We start from the raw sequence: 24198 nt of genomic DNA, 5'->3' as shown, positions 1-24198 counted from the left end.
AAAAAAAACCCAGACAATCAAGTGACATATGTCCTCCCTGTAAACCCACGTAGAGGGGAAATGTTACAGTTTGCATGTGTGTCCCAAAAAAGGAGAGCTTTTGATTATATTTGGAGGCTTCTGTGAACCTTGAGTGATCAAAAGATAAATCATTCTAGTGACTGTTTGTCAAAAGGGATCTGCAGGAATGGGATCTCTGACCTGGGATGATAAAAAAAGACAAGGCCAGGGATGAGATAATTCTTCTGTGAATTGTGTATTACAATTCAGCACTGAAAGTTATACGAAGTGACAATACATTTTTCAGCAGAAAGCCTCACCAGTTACGCTATTTATTTTATCCAAACTCTGTATCTTGAGGAAGAGATAGTTTATATCAATCATTTATGTATGTGTGAGTTATAAAAAGTTGGTAGAAACATGTTTGAAATTGAACTATGGGTGTGATATGAAATTGAACTATGGGTTAATTTATTTCCTAAATGAATGAGAAAGGAAACAGGTTGCTGTAAGCTTCTGCTCTCACTTCCTTATAAGAGAAGTCATAGACACTGTCTGAGAAAGAACGGGGCTGTTGTGCACTCTCATCTCAGGCAAACATGGGTAACTGGGTGGAGAATGAAGGACTGTCCATCTTTGTCGTTGTAAGTACCATTTTTTGTTGTGATTTGTGTCCAGTAAAAAGTTCTACAAAGTGTTTTAATAAGCAGATCTCTTTGTGTCAGCGAATAACGTGTTTGATTATTCTGAAGCTAGGGCAGCAAGTGCAGTGACGCACTTCAAGAACATGATTTTTAAGGAGCTCTCCCTGGTACATGCGTTGCTGTAGGTTTCATTGTGAGCTGAGAAATGGTTGTATGTTAGCTGTTTTCTTGGATAGAAATAAATTTAAGTACCTGCTATTTTTAGATGCAACGATGAATTAAGGAAAAGAAATAACACTGCATCTCATTATTAGCTATATAACTTCAAAATAGAAAGCAATCACAACGACAAGGTTTTCTTGCATTTTTGTAAACAGAAATATATGTAATTGAGAGCACGTTGGACGTGTCTTGAGGATAGAAAATTAGCATTAGAGTCAGATTCCAGAATTTAGAGCAGAAAGTCATGAATTCTTCATTAGGGCAACTAGCACTTGAATCCATATTGAATATAGTTTGCATGGAGTGGCTGTGAAAGTATGTTAAACTATTCCAAGCAAGATTTGAAAGTACTAAAAATCTCACTCTCGTTTCATCGAGATAAACAGTAAGACAAAGCAGTCCTTGTGGGAGAAACCTCGGGCAGAAGTTAGTGTTTCAGAGTTCTCCTTTTTTCACATCAGTGCAATGTCATAGTCAAGATAAGTATATACATATGTTGATATTATAATACATGTAATAAAAAAGTAACGCCATTTAGGGGATTTCTGCAAAGTGGGGTTAGTATGTGTAAGTATTATTCACTGAAATCCTTAGCAAAGCATTCTTCATTGTCCACTACAGCATTATTATACAGGGCTGTCCTACGCCTGATAGAAACAGACACGATTTATATTGGTTTGCCCCAACAAAGTAGACACCTACCAGCCTTGATGCCAGCACACACTCCCTCCACTGGCCCTAACTAAAGAGTATGGGAGGCAGCTAACATTGCCACCCAGCTCCAGTTGGCAGAGGATGTCGCAGTGTTTTTCAAAGAGTCCATGTTCTGAATGGGTCAACACCAAAAACTGTGAGAGTCCATCAGAGATCGGCATTTTGTGAGGCTACTGTATGTGGAAGTGGCACACTCTCACTTTAAATGCGTGAGCATTTGATCTTGAGATTAATTTTATAATAAGAATTTGGGGATTCCTCATGTACTCCCTTATACTGATACTCCCTTATACTGATGGAAATCCCTTCACTTTCCCAGACTAATTCCATCCAGGTAAGAAGTCTTCAAATGCCAAACTAATCCCAGGTATTTACAGTGTCAGTTTGGACCAAAGGACCAGCAAAAATATGGGTTAAGAGGGATGAGCTACTGTCGAGTCAGAACTTATGGTATCCTTAACTTACAGCCATAGACTGAGTTTTCTCCCAGTTCTTGGAGTTTCTTTTCTCTGTTTTTACATCCTGGTTAATCTATTTATAATAGAGGTGCATTGATACAGATTGTACCACATAACACAGTATGTGAAATCAGCAAAGAGCTGATTTGATGGGCAAATGGCCAAATTCATTATAATTTCTGCAGCCAGATGGGCTACTTTCAGTAGTTTTGAGAAGGGCTAATAACTTCTCTGTCCTGAAGAAATCTGCTGTGTAGGATGCACACTGTGAGAGAGTACTGCAGTATAGCTATGAAAAAGTCTGATTTTGGATAGTCTAAACTCTACCTAAATGCCTGCATTAAATATTTCTTGCTGACTGATTTCAGACATTTAGAGCCTCCTACACAGTAGAAAACATTATGGTCAGGCCTCGGGTGTAATTAAGGCAATCTATATTTAGATCTCAAGCTTCTTAGTGCTGTAGAACAGCAATTAAGTGTTCCTCATACAAAGGTTAATATATCTGAGGAAGTGCCATTTTGAAGAGGCCCTAATTTTTAATGATGCTTGGAGTTTTAGCTAACCTCACAGACTTAACTAGACACATGTAACATCACAGTCCTTATATAATCATGTCTAAATTCTTAGAACCATGCAAAATTTTCAGCTGCCAATATCTGTATTTGGGTTTATTACCATTTCTATACACCTCAAAGCTAATTTCTACCAGAAAAAAAAAATATATATATATATATATATATTCTCCTTGCTGAACCCTTCATACTCAGCACAGCTGTCTCTACAAACAGAAATACAAAGATCTTATTGGCCATCTTCTGTACTGTGTAAATTCTCTTGAATGATCAACAAAGTTTAAAGTTTCCTCTTCATTTTTCTTTCAGCTTGTGTGGCTGGGGTTAAATATCTTCCTCTTTTGGTGGTTCTATCTTGCATATGATCTCCCACAAAATTTCTTCTACACCAGAGTACTCCTTGGCGTAAGTACAAAACATACATTATCTTGGCACAGAGTGCGCACGCACAATTTTTCCTAGTTTTATTTGATTGAAACAGGATTAGTTTGCTGGAGCAACAGGTTCAAGAAGGAGTTAAAAGTCAAATAAACAGATAACTGAATGCACATAGTTGTCCAGAGCTTCTGAATAGAAAGCTGATAGCAAAATAGAGAGATCTCATTCTAAAGATGTTTCCAGGTAACAGTTGTGCTCATGGTAATTAAAGTGAATATGCATGATGGCTACTTTATTAAGGAGGAGACGAATAAAGTATTGCTTCTAAAACTATGATGCAATCGTTTTCCCTTCCAATTGTTTTTCATAGCACAAACAGTTTATATGGCTATCAAGGGAAAATATTCCTAAAAGATGAGGCAATGAATTTCCCTGGATTCTTTTTACAGAGATGCACACACAAGGGAAGTTTGGAGCTAGAGTTCTAGGGACTAACCTTCTGAAACTGAGATGAGCTTTATGAGCATGACAAAGCTTCTTTGATATTGGTGCAAGCTGCAAGAGAGACTAGCCTACATTTGTGAAGAATTCTGGATCCAGTCCCATTGCTTTTCTGAACACTGAACCACTTCCCTCTTAAGCTGTCCTTCTGTCTACCCTAATTCAGCCAACTGAAATAGCAGCGGGGAAATTTTCCTGAAATGTTGGGAAGGAAAATGCTGCTAGCTTAAATTTGCATCTGCACTTGGCTACCAACTGCCAAATGTGACAGGGAGCTTTTCATACTGCTGTGTTATTTCAAAACTGTAAATAGAGGGTAGCTTATCTGGAGGAATCTTTTCTTTCTGCATTTGTGCCCCTAACTAGGCCGCAGCATGGCTGCTCTGAAGTGCAAACATTGTTAACTAATTCTAAATCTCATGCTCATGAATAGTTGTGTCATAATCACTTATAAAATCTATGCTTATCTGTCTCCTGGATAATGTCTTAGGTAATTAATTTAATAATAGCACCTCTCCAATTTCAGCGTGCTTTGGCTCTGGCAAGAGCTCCTGCAGCGTGTCTGAATTTCAACTGCATGCTGATTCTGCTGCCAGTATGTCGAAACTTGCTCTCCTTCCTCAGAGGATCAAGTGCGGTAAGATGAAAAAAGAATTTCAAAATTTGTGACAAATAATAACCCAAGTAGCTTTGCAAGTACACCAAGAATCTTTGTCCAAGTTCCCCAAATATACCATAGTTGTGGGATGTCTTCTTTGAAGAAGTAGATAAACTCAGGGTTTTGCTCTGAGCAAGACTGAGGTCTATATGCCAGCGGTAAACCTAGAGCTCTATTGAGATATTTAGCCTTGACTTAGCCTTCCTCTTTTTTTTTTTTGTCTCCTGGGCATCATGCTGTCTCAGGTGCAGAGGCGCTCTGCTCCATGCCAGCCATCGTTGGTGGTGCTTACACATATTTCCTAGTCTATCAATGATACAATACCCATTTATAGTGGGATAAATTAGCCTGTATCTCCTTGCTTGCATATTCAGCTCTTACAGCAAATACATGCTTTCACAGACTTTTAGAAAGGGACTTTTCAACAAGTTCATAAACTACATTCTTTCTTTTTTGCATTGCATGTCCATCTCAGGATGAGACAGTTCACCAGCCTTTTGACCATTCCTAGCTCCCAACTGCCTAGTACCAAGGAACTAAGAAAAGGATGATCGTTTCTAGGTGATATCTGGAGTGGATTCCTATGGTAGCACTGACTTTGTCACGTTGCTGAAATGCAGATTGCTGTCTATTACAACAGAAACAATGCAGGGAAAGGAAAAAAAAAAAAAAGCCAACAACAAAATAATTTTATCCAGGCATATTAAAATAAAAAGGGTCCTGTTCCGCAGCTACAATGATTAGGCCTCCAAAAGGAACTCTAAGTTGCAAACCTTGTTAATACAAAATGGATGTACTTTGTCAGCTGAGGGGACCCTAGCACTTCTTGTGTTTTTTTTCTATTCATCCTGTTGCCTCATTTCTATCTGCATCACAGTCACTCCATTCCTATCAAGGACCTGTATGCTGCCACATCTCAGTGGAATAATATTCTCCTCAAGCTCATAAACTTTCCTTCCAAATATATGATTACTCCTTTCTTCCTATCATCTTTGGCACTAGTTCACAGAACATGGTTTTTATCTGTAAATCTATCAGAAATTCTTTCATGCAGACGAGACTGTTCATGAGGGTGGAAAAAGCAAAGCAAAAGAACAAGCAATCATACAATACGTGCAGTTTCAAGAATCCTTCATAGCAGAGGAGAGTGGGATATAAAGCCACCAGAAAATAATCAGACACAATCCAGGCTATATACTCATCTGGTACATATACTCTGGCAGTCATCGTGGATGAATGTGAGCTGTCTCTGCTCCTAAATTATATTTTCAATGCCATCCAAAGTGCTCTGGCCTTTTTTAGCCATAGCACTAAGAAATATAAACTTTCTATCTTGTTCTGAGATTCTTCGGATTCTGGGAAGTGGTAAAAGCAGACACGCTGTCTCCATGTGCGTGGAAGAAAAAGAATAGTAAGTAAAAATGTAGGGCTAAAGTTGTTCTTCCTCTGCTTTGAGGAAGATCAAATAGTATATGCCACAATGACAGCTGGCTTCCCAAGCTGCAGAAGTTAATAATGAACATAAATTTAGTAAGATTTTGTGTTGTCGTTAGATGAATACAGCTGGAAAACATTGATGAGATCTTGATCATACTAGGTCTTCATGAGGTCTGAAATAGATCTCACAGGCGTCAAGCTGAAAGCAGGTTGGGAAGAGGTCTTCTGAGCTCAAAGCAATGAAAGAACTGAAGACATTTGCAGAGATGTTACAGTAATGCTAAAACATGATTCCAAGGGCTGAGAATTTTATTCCAGCTGGGTCTTAATGCTGCTTGTCCCTAGTTGCTCATCTTCTCTTCAGTTTGCAAGTGAGAATCATGTAGAGAGCTGCATGGTTTTGATGCCTGCCTGCAGCTCACTGTCTGGCTGTATGAGGAAGCTAAAGGCTCTGAGGGTGTGCAAGGACGTGAGGAAGGGACATAAAATAGGACTGTTAGGCAGTTGGACTTTGTTTAACTTCAATTGCTTGTTGCAATAAGGCTATACCTCAGGAAGGAGGTAATTATCTTAAGCAAAACATGCCAAGTCCACTGTGCCAGGGGTAGTGCTGGGACTGTGCCTTGGTGCAGCAGTACAGCTGCTTATGCTTGTTCTGCTGTTCAGTCTAATTAACTATGCTCTGGAAGCAAGACCTGTGAGGATCTCTTAAGAAAACCAGGATTTTTAAATGTCATGTAACATATTGAAAGGGTAGTGGCATTTCCAACAGCAATGCCATTGAGGTTAGGGAGAGGGGAAATTTGTTCAAACCAATTGCTCAATAGCAGTGTGCTGGAAACTCCCGCCCTTTACATCCTGCCACCCAGAAATCATGCACTACAAAGATATTTATCATTAACAGCTATGTTGTCTTCACATGCCCCTTTGTTCTGTGTTCATTGCTGTTGTTAATGAGCTTCACCACTGAACCTAACTGCAGCATTTTGCTATTGCTTGGTCTTATGCTTAATTGTTCTGGTGTTCTATTATCCCTTCTGTTTCGCTCTGAATGTCTGGGATGATGTGATCCACCCTGTTGACTGGGAAGATACTTTACCATACCATCTACAAAGTTAGTGTTCAGCTAGCACTTGAATGATTATTTTGCTCTCTTAATTGGTTGTGTAAAACACCTATATGGCTCTCATGCATGCATGTTTTAGCTTGCTTAGTAATTTCTGCTTTTTGTCAGTCAGCAAAAGCAATATAAGGACACAACAGAATAATTACACTTTCTTCTGTATGGAGACAGCAAATGCTAACTTTACAGGAACATGAATTTATAGGAAAACTCCTGCTGACTATAATAGAGACTGTAATTTAGATGGGACCTCTCAGGCACCTTTCATAATAGTTAATGAAAATATCATTCTGTTATCCTAAAAGCTGTTCTTCAGCTTGTATTAGTAGAGACTTTTTTATTCTTATTTCTCTTCGGGTAATTCCACTGACAAGTTGTAAGTGAGTGTTTGCCAAGTACACCCAGAGTTCTGGGAAAGGAATCACTTAGAACCATAAGTGACTGGTGTGTTCGGAGTGGAAGCACCCAAACTTGGGTGCTTGGAGTGTGAACTACAGCAGGGTCCTGTTGTTATGTGGCAATACAAGACTCTATCTAAAACAGTCAACTTCTCCAGGCAGGCAGAGTATGATTATTCCCTCCATTTATAGCATCTAATTTAAATTTAATACAGATAAGATATATATTTTTGCCATAATTGATGTTATTTTGCTTTCTCATTGTCATATACTTTGTTTCAACTAGACATATTAAAATACAACATGTTATTATCATATTCGGATGTATGGAGTAATATATTTTTGTTTATATTTAGGAATTCTAATTCTTTATCAGCAATGTCACCAATTCTTGTGCTCAGGGCATCCATTCTTTTCTCTGCATTTAAATAAGTGTGTGTAGGAATCACAAGTAGTCTGCAAATATTTTTTTCCTCAAACTCAAAGTGCTGCTCTACCCGTATAAGAAGGCAACTGGACAGGAACCTCACCTTTCACAAAATGGTGGCATGGATGATCGCCCTTCATACTGGTTGGTACTCAAATGTTTCTTTGGTTATTGCTTTCCTGTTCGTGTTATGTAGAATCCAAATGAGATCCAAGTTCTTAAGGATATAGGAAGAGAGCTGATTTTATTAACTTAAATGAGTCAGAGTGCATCAAGGCTTGAAACATTTTAAGTATTATTCTGCAACTGATAGCAAAAGATGAATAAGCAAGGATGCTTTTCTCTTTCACTGCTAATAACATTCATGACAAGGATTAATAAAAGGTATTTGGCAATGTCTTGAGAACCAAATACTCTGGCTAAAATTTCTGTTTAGGCTTATTTCTTTGCTGGCACATTTGAAACAAATAAAAGAAAATATGAAAGAATTAATACTCATCAGTGATCTGAAATTGTCATGGAAGTGGCAAAGTTCTAAGCTGCTGCTGAGAAATGTTACAAAACCTACCCAAATGTTACCCCAAAACAGGGAGCATTTACTCTGTACTTATCCCTAATTATTTCTTTTTTTTCTCTTTCCTAGCAATTCACACCATTGCACACTTATTCAATGTAGAGTGGAGCGTGCATGCACGTGTTGAAGAGAAAGGAACATTGGCAGCTATGCTTTCTAGACTTGGTGATAGCCCAAATGAAAGCTATAACAACTTTTACAGAGAAACTATTCCGGTAAGCTGTGAAGAATCATTATTACATTCATCTAGATGATTACCTAAGAGTATCTCAGAACGCTGCCTATTTCTGGAGTGCATAATTTGTCTTTGAACCATTCTGCAGGCAAGCCTTTTGGAATTCATTCTCCTATAGTGATCAATAATAGTGTTGCTGATTTTTGGCAATACCTTAAGCTTTTTCACATGAGGATTTCAAAGTAGCTTTAAAGCATAGCATAAAAAAAAATGCCCTGCAAGGAAGTCTTTTGAGTAAGGCAGACATTCCCACATAAAGGTAGACAGAAATTGAGAAAAACATTTGAAATTGGGTTCCCTAAGCTCAGGATTAAAAAAAAAAAAAAAGAAAAGAAAAACAGAAAAAGAAAACAGAGAAAGAAACCTCTCCATTTCTCAGAAGCCCTGAGAATCTGATGTTCTTGTAAACTGATAGACCCACAACTGCCCAGCACCATTAAAAATAAGAGCTTTAGTTCAGCTCTCTAAGTATGGACGTGGGGGACTTCAGCTTTAGCAAGAGAGCTATGCACAAATGTTCATTTTTCCCACACACATATTGCTGAGCAGTAGCAGAATAAGAAATAGTCCTTGGTGTGCAGATAGGTATGAAACCCTTTGTTTCTATTCTTACTTTCTCTAGTAGGAGTAATCTGCAGTGCAACAAAATTGGAGTGCGTTTTCAATGCATTGTTGGCAAATTCACACACAGAGGATAACCTAAAGATTTGCAACAGGGTGAAGGATCTGGCAAGTGAGATAGACTGATGGTTCAGCTGCCTTAGCTTTGGTGTAACAACCCCTTACTTTGACCAACATGTGCAATTATTTCACAGAATCCTGTTGGGGGCTTATATGTGGCTTTCACGTACTTGGCTGGTCTCACCGGTGTTATCATCACTCTGGCCCTCATACTGATCATCACATCATCCACCAAAATCATCCGAAGATCATATTTTGAAGTGTTTTGGTACACTCACCATCTATTTGTCATCTTCTTTATTGGCCTTGTCATCCATGGTGCTGGGTGAGTATTTGCACTTATCATATAATACATGATCACTACTCTGTTTTAGCTTCAAACTCTCTACTCATAGAAGCATATAGAGACTTGAGTCACTAAGGAGCAGTTATTTCTGCAGGTAATGATGTGCCAGTATAGACTCTGAGGCCAACAGGCTCTCAGATACATACAGCAATTATTCACATGCATGAGACTGTATGAGACTCGGGCATGCTTAAGCTCACTGATAATCAACTTCTTAGGATATTTAAATTCAGAATATTTTTTTCAAAGTGCCTATTTCTAATTCTTAATTCATCTCTGAAACCTAAAAGGAATTACATCACACACGTGCTCTAGCACCTGACCACCCTTTCAGAGATGAAATTTTTCCTAATATGCAACCTGAACCTCCCCTGATGCAACTTAAGGCCATTACCTCTATTCCTATCTCTGTTAGCTAGGAGAAGAGGCTGCTCCCCACTTTGCCACAACTTCCTTTCAGGTAGCTGTAGAGAGCAATATGGTCTCCCCTAAGCCTCCTCTTCTCCAGAATAAACAATCCCAGTTCTTTTAGCCACTCTTCATAAGACTTATGCTCTAGATGCCTCACCGTCTTTGTTGCCCTGCTCTGGACACACTCCAGGGCCTTGATGCTTTTCTTGTAGTGAGAAGCCCAAAACTGAACACAGTACTCAAATTGCAGCCTTACCAGAGCTGAGTACAGGGGGATTCTCACTTCCCTGCTCCTGCTGACTGCACTATTTCTGATACAAGCCAGGATGCATTTTGCCTTCTTGGCCACCTGGGCACACCAATGGCTCATGTTCAGCTGAATGTTGACCAACATCCCCAGGTCTATTTCTTTCATATAGTCTTCCAGCCACTCTGCCCCAAGCCTGTAATGTTGTCTGGGGTTGTTGTGGCCAAAATGCAGGACCTGGCCCTTGGTCTTGGTGAACTTCATCCATTGGCCTCAGCCCATCAATCCAGCCTGTCCAGATCCCTCTGAAGGGCCTTCCTACCCTTGGGCAGATCAACACTTCCCTTCACCTTGTTGTCTTCTGCAAACTTAGTGAAGGTGTATCCAATTGCCTCATCAGTAAAGATACTGAACAAGACAGGCCCCATTAGTGACCTCTGGGGATCACCACTCATGACTGGCCATGGGCTGGATTTGACTCTATTAACCACCACTCTCAGGGCCCAACCATCCAGCCAGTTCTTTACCCAGCAAAGAATGTACCTGTCCAAGCCACGGGCTGACAGCTTCCCTAGGAGGATACTGTGGGAGACAGAATCCAAGGCTTTGCTGAAGCCTAGGTAGACCACATCAACAGCCTTTCCCTCATCCACCAGAAGGTCATCCAGTCATAGAAGGTGATCAAGTTGGTTGAGCAGGACCTGCTTTTTGTGAATCTGTGCTGACTGGGCCTGATCCCCTGGTTGTCCCACACTTACTATGTGATCTCATTCAAGATGTTCTGTTCCATCTCCTTCCCTGCCACTGAAATCAGGCTGACAGGCCTGTAGTTCCCCAGAGGCTCCTTATGATCTTTCTTGTAGATGAGAGTCACATTGGCAAACCTCCTGTCCTCTGGGACCTCTCTGGTTGACCAGGAGTGCTGATGGATGGTAGAAAGCAGCTTGACAATCACCTCCATCAGGTCCCTCGGCACCCTTGAGTAGATCCCATCCAGCCCCATGGATTTGTGGCAGTCTAGATTGAATTAAAGGTCTCTAACTGTCTCCACCTGAATTGTGGGGAGTTTATTCTGCTCCCTATCCCAGATTTCCAAGTCTGGAGGTAAAGTACCCCAAGGATCGCTGGTCTGACTGTTAAAGACAGATGTAAAGAAGGCATTGAGAACATCAGCCTTTTCCTTATCCTCAGAGGTCATGTTTCAGTAAAAGATGGATATTCTCTTTAGTCCTCCTCTTATTGTTAATATATTTGTAAAAAAAGTTCTTTATCCTCTTTTGCTACAATGGCCAGGCTCAGTGCAAGCTGGGCTTCTGTCTTTCTAATTTTTTTCCTGCATATCCTAGCAAATTCTTTGTACTCTCCCAGAGTTGTCCATCCCTTCTTCCACAGGAGGTAAACTCTTTTTCCTCCTGGGGCCTTCGAGAAAGCTCACTGGTCATCCACACTGGTCTTCTTCCCTGCTGACTCATCTGACAGCACAGGGGGACATCCTGCTCCTGTGGCTCTAAGAATTCCTTGTTGAGGAGCGACCAGCCTTCCTGGACACCTTTCCCCTTTAGGACTGAATCCCAAGAGACCCTCCCTGCCAGTCTCCTGTCTGTCCTCTGAAAGTCCCAGGTTTTTGCTGGCCCCCCTGCTGACATCACCAAGAATTGAGAATTCTGCTGGTGACTCTGTCCAAGATAGATAGCTCCTGACCTCCACATCTTCCACCAGTCCTTCTCTGTGAACAGCAGGTCTAGCAGGGCTCCTTCCCTGGTAGGCTGTCTTATCAGCTGCATCACAAAGTTGTCTTTCACACACTCCAGAAACCTCCTAAACTGCTTCCTCTATGCTGTATTATATTTCCAGCATATATCAAGGAAGCTGAAGTCCCCCATGAGAGCAAGGGCTACTGATCACGTAACTTCTGCCAGCTGCTCGTGGGATGCCTCATCGATCTCTTCATCCTAGTTAGGCTGTCTGTAACATACCCCTACCAGAACGTCAGTCCTGTTGGCCTTCCAAAATGAAACTTCAGTTTCATTTTATAAAACTACAGAACTGATGCATGAAAAGAATGCTTAAGTATCCAAGGCACGTTTCATAGTTCATAGATATACTGTGTTACCCATTTAAAATGAAATTCTAGGTCTTAAAATTAGTTGAGGATTCAGAGCACTGGAAAGTGTCTTAAAAATGCCCAATAATTATGACTATTCAACAATACTTCCTCTTAGTCTAGTAGCACCAGAAAAAAAAAAAAAAGACAGAAATGAGACTACAGCAGGAAGAACAGAAATAGAAGGCAGATGAGAATCCCCACCAGCATGTTTGTCCATTTTGACTTCTGAAACAAGAAGAATGTTAGAGCAAAAATTGAAGGAGAAGAACAAACGGCATTTGTTTCCTCTGGAAATATCATATAACTACCGACAAAATGTCTGAACTTTTCAGCAGTTACTACACGATGCTATTAGAAAGCAAACATTGCTTTTTCTAACAGTCAGTGAGTAGTATATATTTCATAAAAGTGGACTTTTTGTTCTTTCAGTGATGACTATACTTTCACCATTTTAATACAGTACTGAAAAGTTTAGGCAGCAGTGGGAATCCATGTGGTTGTCAGGCACCGCTTTGGGAGGAGGTGAATACAGAAGTATGATCTGACACTCTCAACATGTTTGAAAGACACACAGATGTCATTTTATCTCGAGACAGAAGGCTGTGACAAACATGTATATAAATACATACGAATATGTAGAAAACTGAAGAACGCATAGTTAATGGAATGAAGAGGGCAGATGCAAGCTGTTATAGTACTTTTTAGTGCTGATGTTATTTGTCTATTAGTTACACGTCACAGATAGAAATACTGATCCTTCCTATCAATAGTAAATGTAAGGAGGAAGGAGTACAGAGATTCAGATCACTCTGCTTTGCAAAGTAAAATTTTTAACAGAAAAAGAAGAAATTAGAAGGCCATATTGCTGAAGGCTTAATTGCAATCTTGGAAGATCATCTACAGCATGTAGTAAGTGAAAATAAGTCTTTTCCTTTCCTTATACAGGCTACTGGCTTGTCAGACTTCGAAGGGAGTGTAGAGCAGGGTGAAAACCACTAGCCCTTAAGCAACGGGCTCAGGAGTGGCAGAAAACAGGCAGAAAATGGGCTCCTCCCATTCCTATAAATCACTCCAAGGTCAGCTCAGATGAAGCCCTTGTCACTGTTGGGGAAGTGAATTGCAGCCGATGTTGTTCCTGAAAATTGTAACTCATGATGCTCCTGGGACAGTGACATTTCTTCCCTTTATTTTTTAGGCAGGATGTTAGTCAAACCCTTAATGAGGAAGAGATTCATTAGTAATATCTATAAGCAGTGAAATCTTTTAACCTTTGATATATTTGTCACTTAAACCTGGGCATACATATGACTTAGATACCTAGTTTCTTTGAAATGTTAGAAACACAGTCAAGTTCAAGGAAATTGAGCTTGAAAAGCAGAAAGGGAAGTCATGGGAAGAAAATATCAACAGAGTTATATTGGCATAAAACCAAACAGTCTGATCAGAATCAGATCATTTCAATGGAAAGTCATTAGATCTTAACCTACTAATTATCATCATATGGGGGGCTCTGATGTGGCCCTGAGGTTGGTAGAACTTCACACAGATGCAAGAAATAGTGAACATGATCAAAATATATTTTTACTTCTCAAAACTGAATTCTTTTTCCAGCATCCATTCTGCTGAACTGGAGCAATCAGGCTTCTCTATAATAAAATAAATGAACAAAACAAAACAAGCAAAGCTCAAGTTAGAATGTTGAGTCTAGATTATCAACTAACATCAGCTTGCTTTGAGTTAAGTCAGCTAACGTAGCTCCTTTGAGCTAGAGGAACCTGTGTCCATCACACCAAATAAAGATCTACTCTACAGTTGTAAAGAGAGAGAAATTACCAAAGGAATAATGTTCTTCGGAAAAGGCTCTCCTTGATTTTTAAAAAGAAGAACAGAAATCATTGCTGCAGTGAACAATAGGAAACTTTATTATTGATTATTGAGCCCACTCCATGTTTCATTTTTCTTATTGAAGGAAAAAGTAGGATTGTTTTGAAAAGAATTGAGTTTTCCTATTGTAATTACACTCTGGAAGTGATAATAAATGTACCTCACAGTTCCTCACCTGATCTCGTAGTCGGTATCTCCCCCTACAGTGTTTTGGATAGATCAGAGCCATACAGAGGTATCAAAAGGTGCAATAGTACTGCAGGAGTCCATAACTACACAGAAAAAGAATACATAGAATAACAGTAAGTAACAGATATTCCTTAATTCCCATCTTACTCCCTTAATGTTTTGCATTTTTTCAGGCGCATTGTGCGGGGACAGACAGCTATGAGTCTGGCTGAACATATTCCAGAGATGTGCTCTAAGAATTTCACTGACTGGGGAAAGAAAGGAGCTTGCCCAGTCCCCCAGTTTGCAGGGAATCCTCCTATGGTAAGAAAAAATCCAGTACAAAAAAATTACTTTTACTCTTTTTGTTAAATAGTGTATAAACTTGCCGTACAAAGTAGTTTTCTTTACATTAAGCAAGATTTCCACATAATGGAATGTAACCCAAAATGGACTACAGACAATCCACTTCCAGTGCCTTGTAACAACAGCACAACTAACAGGCAAAACAGATGAGTAAATCTGAGAACTGTTTACCAAAGTGTATTTCGTAGTCATGGGGGTTCCATAAATTGCTATAATCTACATAATAGTTTCACATTATTAATAGCCTGATGATCATTAACAGAAAATTAATATCCAGACTTAGGCAGAGACAAAATCATTCATAGGAAATTATGATGCCGTACCTATAATAACAACTAAACATGCAAATACAATTCTCAACAAAGACAGAAATTCCCCCTCTGAACAGAACTCAGTTTGAAGATGTCATGTATTTTAACTGTTCCTTACTCTGGTTGATAAATAACGTGCAACTTGAATTTAATATCTGTTTATAGTGTTTCAGAAATTCAATGTAATCTCGGTTGCCATCTTTGTAATTTAACTTCCCATTTTATTCTGTTAACAGACATGGAAATGGGTAGTAGGTCCCATGTTTTTGTACCTCTGTGAGAGGCTGGTGCGGTTTTGGAGATCACAGCAGAAGGTTGTTATCACAAAGGTATGTGTTGCTGCTATGCTTAACTCTGGGCTAAACACTAGCAGTTTTTCTAGATGGTGCAGCAAAGCCAGCAGTTCCTACATGTCATACAGTGTTTTCAACTAAAGAAATCTCAAGAAAGTCATGGTTTCTAACAGGCAAAAAAAGTACTACTCTCTAACATCCAAGTGTAGTTTTTTCTAAGCCTGTCTCCAAAAGAGTGCAGGAAGAAAAAGTTAGCTAAGTACAATACTGAATTGTGGAGAAGAGAAATTAATTTTCTACATATCTGCATAAATTTTAGCAATGTAAATATTCCACATTCCCTGGCACAGAATCACAGAATTGTCAGGTTTGCAAGGGACCTCCAAAGATCATGTAGCCAACCTCCCCTGCCAAAGCAGGTTTCCTAAAGTAGGTTGCACAGGAAAGCATTTAGGTGTTTTTTTTGGTATTTCCAGACTCCACAGACTCTCTGGGCAATCTTGTCACAGGGCACCACCAAAAATAGCCTGGGCCCATCTTCTTGACACCCACCCTTTAGATATTTGTAAGCACTGATAAGATCCCCTCTCAGTCTCCCCTTCTCCAGGCTGAACAGTTCCCACTCTGACCCGTCCCTTTTGGAGTGACCACAAGCGTGATACGAAAAAGTACTTTAGCCAAAAATTTAGCATCTTCTGCAGTCTTTCACTTGGCTGTCAGGCACTGCTCCTCGCTCCCCATTCTGCTGGGAACATTTCACCTGCTTTTCCTGCTCTGTAGAAGAGGGCAGTGCTAGCAATGAAAAATGTAGATAAAACCAGTGAACAGGGAAGATACCCTTTTACTTCTGCCTTTTTTTTCCCTTGTCCCTCTTACTGTAGGTGGTGATTCATCCCTTTAAGACAATTGAGCTCCAGATGATGAAGAAAGGTTTCAAGATGGAGGTCGGGCAATACATTTTTGTCAAATGTCCAGCAGTGTCTAAACTGGAATGGCATCCGTTCACATTAACCTCTGCCCCAGAAGAGGATTACTTCAGCATTCATGTCCGTATTGTAGGGGACTGGACAGAGGGCTTGTTCAATGCCTGTGGATGTGATAAGCAGGAATTCCAGGAAGCATGGAAGTTGCCCAAGTATGTACAGAGTCAAGCATTGTAAAGTCAACCAAAATCTAGGGCAGCTGAAATTTTGGTTAACCTGGTTGGTGGCATCTGTGATACAACCCTTAACAACTTCTGTCATGGATGTTGGTCTTAGACTGCTCCTGTCGGTTCCCCCCTCTACAAATTCCACCTTTTCTTTTACTTTCTGGTGCAACAGGCAAATACTTTACCTTTCTGTTGTTGTTTTAAATGATGCTAATAAATATTCACTAGCTATTTCTTCAATGTTCTTTTGATTTCAGGATAGCTGTAGATGGCCCCTTTGGAACTGCCAGTGAGGACGTGTTCAGTTATGAAACTGTTATGCTGGTTGGAGCCGGGATAGGGGTGACGCCATTCGCATCTGTGCTCAAGTCTGTCTGGTACAAATACTGCCACGATGCAACCAACCTAAAACTTAAGAAGGTACGTGCCCTCTTTGTCACAGAGATTTCCCAGAACCCATTCAGTTGTTGGAGGACCAACGGTCAAAATCAAAACAGTCCCAGAAAAGTGATCGTGGAAGCTGGAGGATCAAAACTGCAGAAGAAAAGAGAAAGACAGAAAGAAATACCGTAGGAGCAAAATTCAACACTCAAATCCTGGCTGTTGTCGTGGGGATTTCCACCTGTGTTGGAAGTGCCATTCAAGCCGTGCAGGACACACAAGACATGCCATTAATTCACAGGCACTAACTACAGCTCATGCAAACATTGTATACCTTCTCTAAGAACAGAGAGAGTAACTCTGAGTCAGTGGAAGCACAAAGCTACCATCCTCTTCTCACCTCCCTGGAAAGTCCCTGTGCAGAGGTGTGGGGTCACATGCAATTACGTTTGTATTCATTGGACAGAACTGGTTTTGCTACTTGCTTTAATTTACCTTCCCTGCTAGCAGATGGGAGATAGAATCTACCAAAGTCATTATTTTATGTTCTAACAAACTGTTTCACTGGGATAAAACTGGTGAAAACATCCCCAACTACAAATGTGACCCACCAGCAGAAGAGAGAGAGAAAGATATTTCCTTGTTCTGCTTCACAACCCTCTCACTATCCAAACTCCTAAATAGCTTCAGCATCAGCCTACCCATTTACTGAATTGGTCAGAGCAATATTTTTAAGAACTCTACCATCCTTCTTTAGTCAGCAAACAGAAACTCGGAAACCTAAGTACCTATGTCCCCTGACAGTCCTCTCTTCTCTCTTCCAGATCTATTTTTACTGGCTTTGCAGGGACACTCATGCCTTTGAATGGTTTGCTGATCTCTTGCAGTCTCTGGAGACTCAAATGCAGGAGAGGAATAATGCAGAGTTTCTCAGCTATAACATCTACCTTACTGGCTGGGATGAAACTCAGGTAACATCACTATGGAAAACATCACCACCTTGTGCCCCGAGGTTGATGTTAGCAAGTGTGTTATGTTTTAATAAATGTTCATATGGTCATTATTCCGAGCTTCCACATGACTCTCAGGGGTTTTAAGTGCAGATAATTATTACTCACTAGAACTTAGATGAGATTAGCTGCTGATGTGCACTGACTTTCTCTTTTTTTTTCACTCTGGCTGTGCATGCTGGGAAGTAGTATTTTCTTACAGCATCAACTTCGGCTCGCCCTGCAAGCATATCTAAGCCATTACTGCTTACAGAAAAGTTAATGCCATTTTGGGGAAGCTAATGCAAAAAATTTGAGTGATGGCAGCATATTTGTTTCAGAACATTCATGAGTTCTTTATGTGATCCCATGATTATAGGCTGGAGAAGAGTGATGAAGGAACAGCTCTTCCATGACTCGGTAGAGCATGTGATTCAATAAGGAAAGGTGCTCAGTCTGTTACTTTTAGTGGTGCTTTATTTCACTTATATCTCGCCTTTGAAAAATTGACTGTGTGTCTAAGTGCTGTAGCTCAACTACAGGGATAGAGTAGCAGTAAGGCAGGAAGTTACTTCACGCATACAGTGAAAAAAACATGAAGGAAAGAAGAAAAGTCATGCAATTCTTGGATTTGGAGAAAGTTCTAAGTTTCTTGGCTTCAGAACTCAGCAAGGGCTGAACTTTAGCCCTAAAACTGTCTTCTGTTTCCTCCTGCATCTACTTAGATGATTCTAGGTGAAATTTACATAGAGAGAGTAGACAAAATGTCCTCATATGAATCAGACCTTCCAGAGATCAAACTGGCAGAACTTCATTAAGGTCATAGGAAGGGAAAGAGTTGTTTCAATTTGCAGCTTTATTTTACAGTTCTTACAGGACTAAAACAGTTCATTGCAAAAGGAATATAATTGTTATGCGTTCAGAGTGTTCAGTTCTTCAGATAACCCAGACTGGGGGAAAGAGAGAGATGGACACTGCTGGTCAGGACTTTACTTGTGTTAATTTTCCTTTCTAAATACCATAAATTCTACAGGAATGTTCTTGGAATGCAAATAATATGGTGCATATTGTCATGGCACTATCCTTTGTCTTTCATTTCTCACAGGCCACTCATTTTGTAATGCATCATGAAGAGGAAAAGGATGTGATTACAGGCCTTAAACAGAAAACATTGTATGGAAGACCTAACTGGGAAAATGAGTTTAAAACCATTGCAAGGCAGCATCCAGGGTAATCTTGTACCAATTGAAAGTGTCTGTGAATGTCCTCTATTTAACTGCCGTAACAGCACAATCTTGTTCCTTTGACTGATAATGTTGATGATATTTTAATAACATGGTTTCAGCCATGATCTTGACATGGGGTTTCATCCCATCAGGTCTTGACCGATTTACTTTAACCTACAGTTTAAAAAAAAGAGCATCCGTATGTGGTGAGACACTCGATGCAGTGTCTAATCACTAGCAGATGTTTTAGGAAAAATATATCCCATCTTTCAAGTTGAAGTAGATAGGAATGAACTTCTAAATACTTCTAAAAATAACACCTTCTACCTCAAAAAACAAAACAAAACAAAACAAAAAAAACAACACCTGAGTACAGATGACCTTTAGCTGAGCATCTGAACTTAGCAGGAAAAAAAACCTGATTTGTTCCTTTCACAACTTTTTGCCATGAACTCTTTGAGGCTTTACTTCACTGATTCCAGTGAGGTCAATAAAATTGTCTTCACTGACTTCTTCTGAGCTGAGATTTAACTCGCTACGTGGTTTAGAAGTGGCAATAAATGTCTCGCAAGTTTGAAGGGCTGATAAGTTTTAAAGGACAGACGTGCTGTTCTGCTTTAGTTCCTGTAGCTGAGAAAAAATACTTGCTGCTAGAGAACATAAGATTGATTTACATGAACATCCAGCGACTCTATGTCTAGTTCCTGACCATGTTTCCATTTTCTTAACAGTTCCAGAATAGGTGTTTTCCTCTGTGGACCTGAGGGCCTCGCTGACACGCTCAACAAGCAGAGCATCAGCAACTCAGAAGCTGACCCACGAGGAGTACACTTCATTTTTAACAAGGAAAACTTCTAACTCCCAGACACGTGGCGGTCATTCAGTCCGCCAAAGTCTGAACGCTGACCTCTTTCTGTTTGGAATCTGGGGAGGACAGCCCAGCTTCTAATCTCAGCTACACTAACACATATCCCTTTGCTTCTTTGGAGTTATTTTGATGCTGTGGTAAAGAATCAAGTTTCACCTTAGGAAAGTTTGCACTGCCCCCCACATGCTGGCAATTTAGCCGAAACTTATTTGTCTTCATGAGGGGATTTCCTCTCAAATAACTGCCTTTATCCTCCTGTTATTCATAATGACTGCTGAAGGTTCTACGCAGCCATATGCATTTGGGATCCAATTCACATTGATAAAGCTTAATGCTATTAAACAAGAAAGCATTCTGGTGTAATGCTTGCTACTTAGAGACAGCTTATGCTGGCTATAGAGAGTACTTCGAAATGGGAATTTAGGAAAGGGTGAAGGGGAAAGATTTCTCCTTAAACAGGAAATCTGCTTTGAACACAAGCATCTCTCAGGTTTCCAAAGACAAGCCTAAACACCCTGTCCAGGAGGTAGTGTGAGCAGCTGAACAGCAGCCAGCTCTCTTTAGGAAAGCAGAGTACTGAAAAGGAGCCACCTGGATGTCAGAGTACCACTGCCACCATGCCACAGCTGCAGTCAAGTTTGCAGACAAGTTTGTGCAGCCATCTGGTCATATGTGGCATATTTTACACTCCCACCTTGCAAGACCTGATGTGTTCTCCCTTTAAACCATTTGTAAACGTTATCTAAGCACTATGCGCTACCTCAGAAGGACAGATTATCATTTTGTTATATATGAATAGGAAACTGCCATATGACACATCTGAAAGGCAGGAAGTCACAGCTGGTAAACGCTAGTACAAATCAACCCTGGGGGAAATTTTCAGTTCTTTCCCTCAAAAGGGCCATGTTTAAATCTACATAATTCTGTTTGCAATCCACTTATTAAATGAGAACAGAGTTTAAGCGGAATTAAAGAAGCTTCTTTGTTGGAATAAAATGAATTGCTACTGAAATGATAAGGATCTCATCCTGCACAGAGAGCACTGAAATATTTGGCTTTGATTTTAATGGAAATATCATCAGAATTCTTACAGCTCCAGGGATCTTTCTTTTTGTAGCCAGTTCTAATGATGCTCCCAGACCTGCTGCATGCATATATTAGGGATCGTTTGTCCCTTCAAACTCAGAAAAAGGAATCCTGTACTTATTATTAAACCACTGCCTTCCTAAAACATACAAAAGAGCAAGCACATGAAAGCTTCTCAGTTTCCTTCTAAGTTTTGTATTATTAAATGCTGCAAAAATTTAAGACGTGCATTATCAGTCATCATCTGAATATGAAGTTTATTTTAAATTTATGATACGTGAGTGAAATGGCACTGAAATACAAACATCAGGAAGAAACTAGTTTGAGACCTCCCTACTGTTCAGCAAAGCATGGAATAATGTTGGTATTGTTTTAAATCAATGCTGCTGTCTACCGGGGTGCTTAAAGGAGTAGAGCCCTCCTTCCAAATGCTTGCCTGATCGATAAAAGTTCCCCACATCTGTGGTATTACTGACAAGCTACAAGAAACCAACCATTTCTTACATGGTGATGGCTGTGACAACACTACTGCTTCCCATACAGGACATACAGAGCTCTTCACTCATCCTAAGGAGAGAGCTAGGGCTACAGCGGGCTACTGCTGAGCCTACAGGACAGTCCAGTTTTATGGCCAGGTGCACTGCTTGGAATCTGACCACTGCTGTAGGCTGGGCTTCTCGTTGAAAATTTCCTCCTTCCGGGTGTCTGGGGTTTTTCTGTCATCGGGGAAGCAGCAGGGGTAGTTTTTGCAATCAACAGATTTATTTCATTGTCAAATTCCTGGCTCCAAAGAGCCTGCTCTAAAAACAAAGTGGCTTCTTGCCTTTAGGAAACGTGGTATTCAGCAGTTTAAGCAAAGTTACCTGGTGTATGACCTCTATGCAAGAAGCAGTAGCAAGGTTTTCTGAAAGGCAGGGGCATCCCAAAGTTGTTCCTGTGGACAGCTGGGGGAGGCAGTGCAAGGGAGGAGGGATGGCAGCCAGAGGCAGAAGTCAGGACTTGACAGAACTCTCTCTCATAGATGAAGGTCTATTGCCACTCCAAAACTCTTCCCACACCTGTACCATATCACTGACTTGCTGGGTGCCGAAGTAAATGAGCCATTGGGATTGCTCAGGCAGAGCTCTGACACTGCCCATGCTTGTGGGGGGCTTTGAATACCCTCAGAATCATCCTCAATTCCAATGGGGTCTGAACATTAGGTGTGGCTCCCTCACTAAGGTTGTCCTATAGTATCCTCCAGTCTTATCTCTGCTTCTTCTGTAGGGACGACTGTAAAAGAAATGAGGACCTCTTATCTCTCCTGACGCAACCAGCAGTGACAGGAGTGTAGGACTTGTGATTTGCAGTATTGAACTCATGCTGCACCTAAGTTTATGAAGAAGATTGAAGTCTGTCCTTTCATCCAGCTACGAAAATTCCCTACTCAGATGAAAAATGCTCTGCTGATGGCAAGAAGAACCAGTTGGTTGGATTAGAAAAATAGATGTTTTATCTAATGGAAAGAATTAGCAGTTCAATTCAAACAGATGAAGAGAAAATGATCTCACTTGTGGCTCCCAGTCAGCGTTCTTTTACTTTCCTTCTGATGTAATATTTTGTCTGTCTTCTCAAATGCAGCCATCTGAAAAAATAATTTGATTAATTAATCAATATCCTTAAATATAGTTAAGGAGCCTGATCCTCTGGAGTGCTGGTCAGCTCCCATTTCCCATCTTAATTTTGGAAACTGAAAGGGGTTCTTGAGGATGCAAGGCACCTGGCCATATCTGGCTAACATATGTGAAATCTCAGTATGCACTGAGTTTCATCTTCTCCTTCCTTCCTTCCCTGGTAAATACTTGCAAAGCTGCCCACATGCAAAGGAAATCCAAGTTTTCATAAATTTTAACCTATAATAAAGAACTGTTCTGCCTGTTCACGATTACACATCTCCCAGGAGGAAACCAGGCCAGTTGTGAAATAGAGCTTCCTCTTTCCTGTCCTGTGCGAGTTTCTCTGCTGGGTGGAGACTTTCTGCATTTCAGTCCTCAAGTGATGGGATAAATCAAATTAGAAACCAAAAAGTTGCCTATCAAACACTTCTGCAGGTTCATTCTCTATCTTGGAATATTCTTAACAAATTCATTTTGACTGTTCGTATTTTTGCATCCTTCAGTCAGTTTGTGTTTGTTAGTAGCAAATATTAAGATATTAATGGTTCTAAGAGCTTGCAGCATCAAATGCTCACATCTGACTGAATACAACAGCAACAGTTTCACAGATGCAAGCCAGTGTAGTTATTTGTCATGAAGCACACATTTGTTTTGGCATTTGATAGAGACCGTAGCAAGCCACTGGTCTCATTTGTATTCACCACACACAAGCCAGATCAGACAAGCAGAAATTAATAGCAGCAGAGTAGAAATGCATTGTAAGAATTGCAGAAAGCTTACAAATGCCTTCCCGCTGTGCACCAGATCTGCTTAGTCCATCCCTCCCTTTCCACTGGTGCTCTTTTGCCTGGACACTGCATGGGTCTCTCTCTGCTTGCTCAGCTACCAGGGATTTCTCTCCGTTCATTCTCTCCTACCAACTGCTGCTTCACTCACCCTCTTCATCCTGTTCCTCAACTCTGCAAGTCTGTGGACAATCTCCAGTTCCCACAATGCTTCTGATGGTTTTGCAAATGTTTTGGCCCATGCAAGTGCAGGGAGAGGCACAGGGAGCCTTGCTCCGAACTCTAAGCAGTGCAGCACATGTCTCACAGGACGTGATTCAGCTCCAGTCTCCCCTGTCACTACAAATAACTAGGGCTGTAGGCAGCTCTGCATTGCCCAGACAGACTGTTTTGTTTCCCTCCAGTAATATTTTGTCTCCACGTTTAACTACTGTGTTTTTTTTTTGTTGTTGTTGTTGTTTTTTATTAAATCATTATTACTTTAAATTCTACATAGAAGATTTATGAGCTCCTATGTTTTTAAAAAACACATGGAAGTCATCTGGTGCCATTGTGGTTTAACCTGGCTGGAAGCTCGGCACCACACAGCTCACTCTCCCTCAGAGAGATAAGGGAGAAAATTGAAAAATAAGTAAAACCCGTTGTTTGAGATAAAGATAGTTTAATGGGACAGAAAAGGAAGGGAAAATAATAGTGATAATCATAAAATAATACACAAATCAATGATACACAGTGCAATTGCTTACCACTCGCTGATACCCAGCCAGTCCCTGAACAGCCCCGCATCAGCTCCCCCAGTTTTGTAGTTCAGCACGACACCACCCGGTACAGGACATCCCTTTGGCCAGTCTGGGTCAGTTGGCCTGGCTGCATTCCCTCCTGGCTCCTTCCATCCCAGCT

General features: G+C 40.5%; 1 protein-coding gene across 4 annotated transcripts in view; it reads left to right on the top strand.

Moving 5' to 3' along the window:
* The window catches only part of CYBB (cytochrome b-245 beta chain), a 36018-nt gene extending 12222 nt beyond the window's left edge, over window positions 1–23796 (top strand). For 2 of the 4 annotated variants that reach the window (XM_085210027.1, XM_010725083.4), the window contains 12 exons: window positions 2923–3018; window positions 4019–4129; window positions 7595–7679; window positions 8179–8324; window positions 9160–9350; window positions 14383–14512; window positions 15102–15194; window positions 16040–16293; window positions 16566–16728; window positions 17514–17660; window positions 18784–18908; window positions 19636–23796. In XM_085210027.1, the coding sequence (XP_085066153.1) occupies window positions 2923–3018; window positions 4019–4129; window positions 7595–7679; window positions 8179–8324; window positions 9160–9350; window positions 14383–14512; window positions 15102–15194; window positions 16040–16293; window positions 16566–16728; window positions 17514–17660; window positions 18784–18908; window positions 19636–19762 (1668 nt within the window). In that variant the 3' untranslated portion in view covers window positions 19763–23796. Of the gene's footprint in view, window positions 1–522; window positions 645–2922; window positions 3019–4018; window positions 4130–7541; window positions 7680–8178; window positions 8325–9159; window positions 9351–14382; window positions 14513–15101; window positions 15195–16039; window positions 16294–16565; window positions 16729–17513; window positions 17661–18783; window positions 18909–19635 lie in introns of those variants that run through there. The other 2 variants (XM_003203011.5, XM_010725093.4) reach the window with 2 other exon arrangements.
* The last annotated feature ends 402 nt before the right edge of the window (window positions 23797–24198 follow it).

Source organism: Meleagris gallopavo, chromosome 1 (assembly GCF_905368555.1).
Source record: "Meleagris gallopavo chromosome 1, MGAL_WU_HG_1.1, whole genome shotgun sequence".
In the NCBI taxonomy this organism is placed as follows: Eukaryota; Metazoa; Chordata; class Aves; order Galliformes; family Phasianidae; genus Meleagris; species Meleagris gallopavo.
This window is presented reverse-complemented; position numbering and strand designations above follow the sequence as displayed.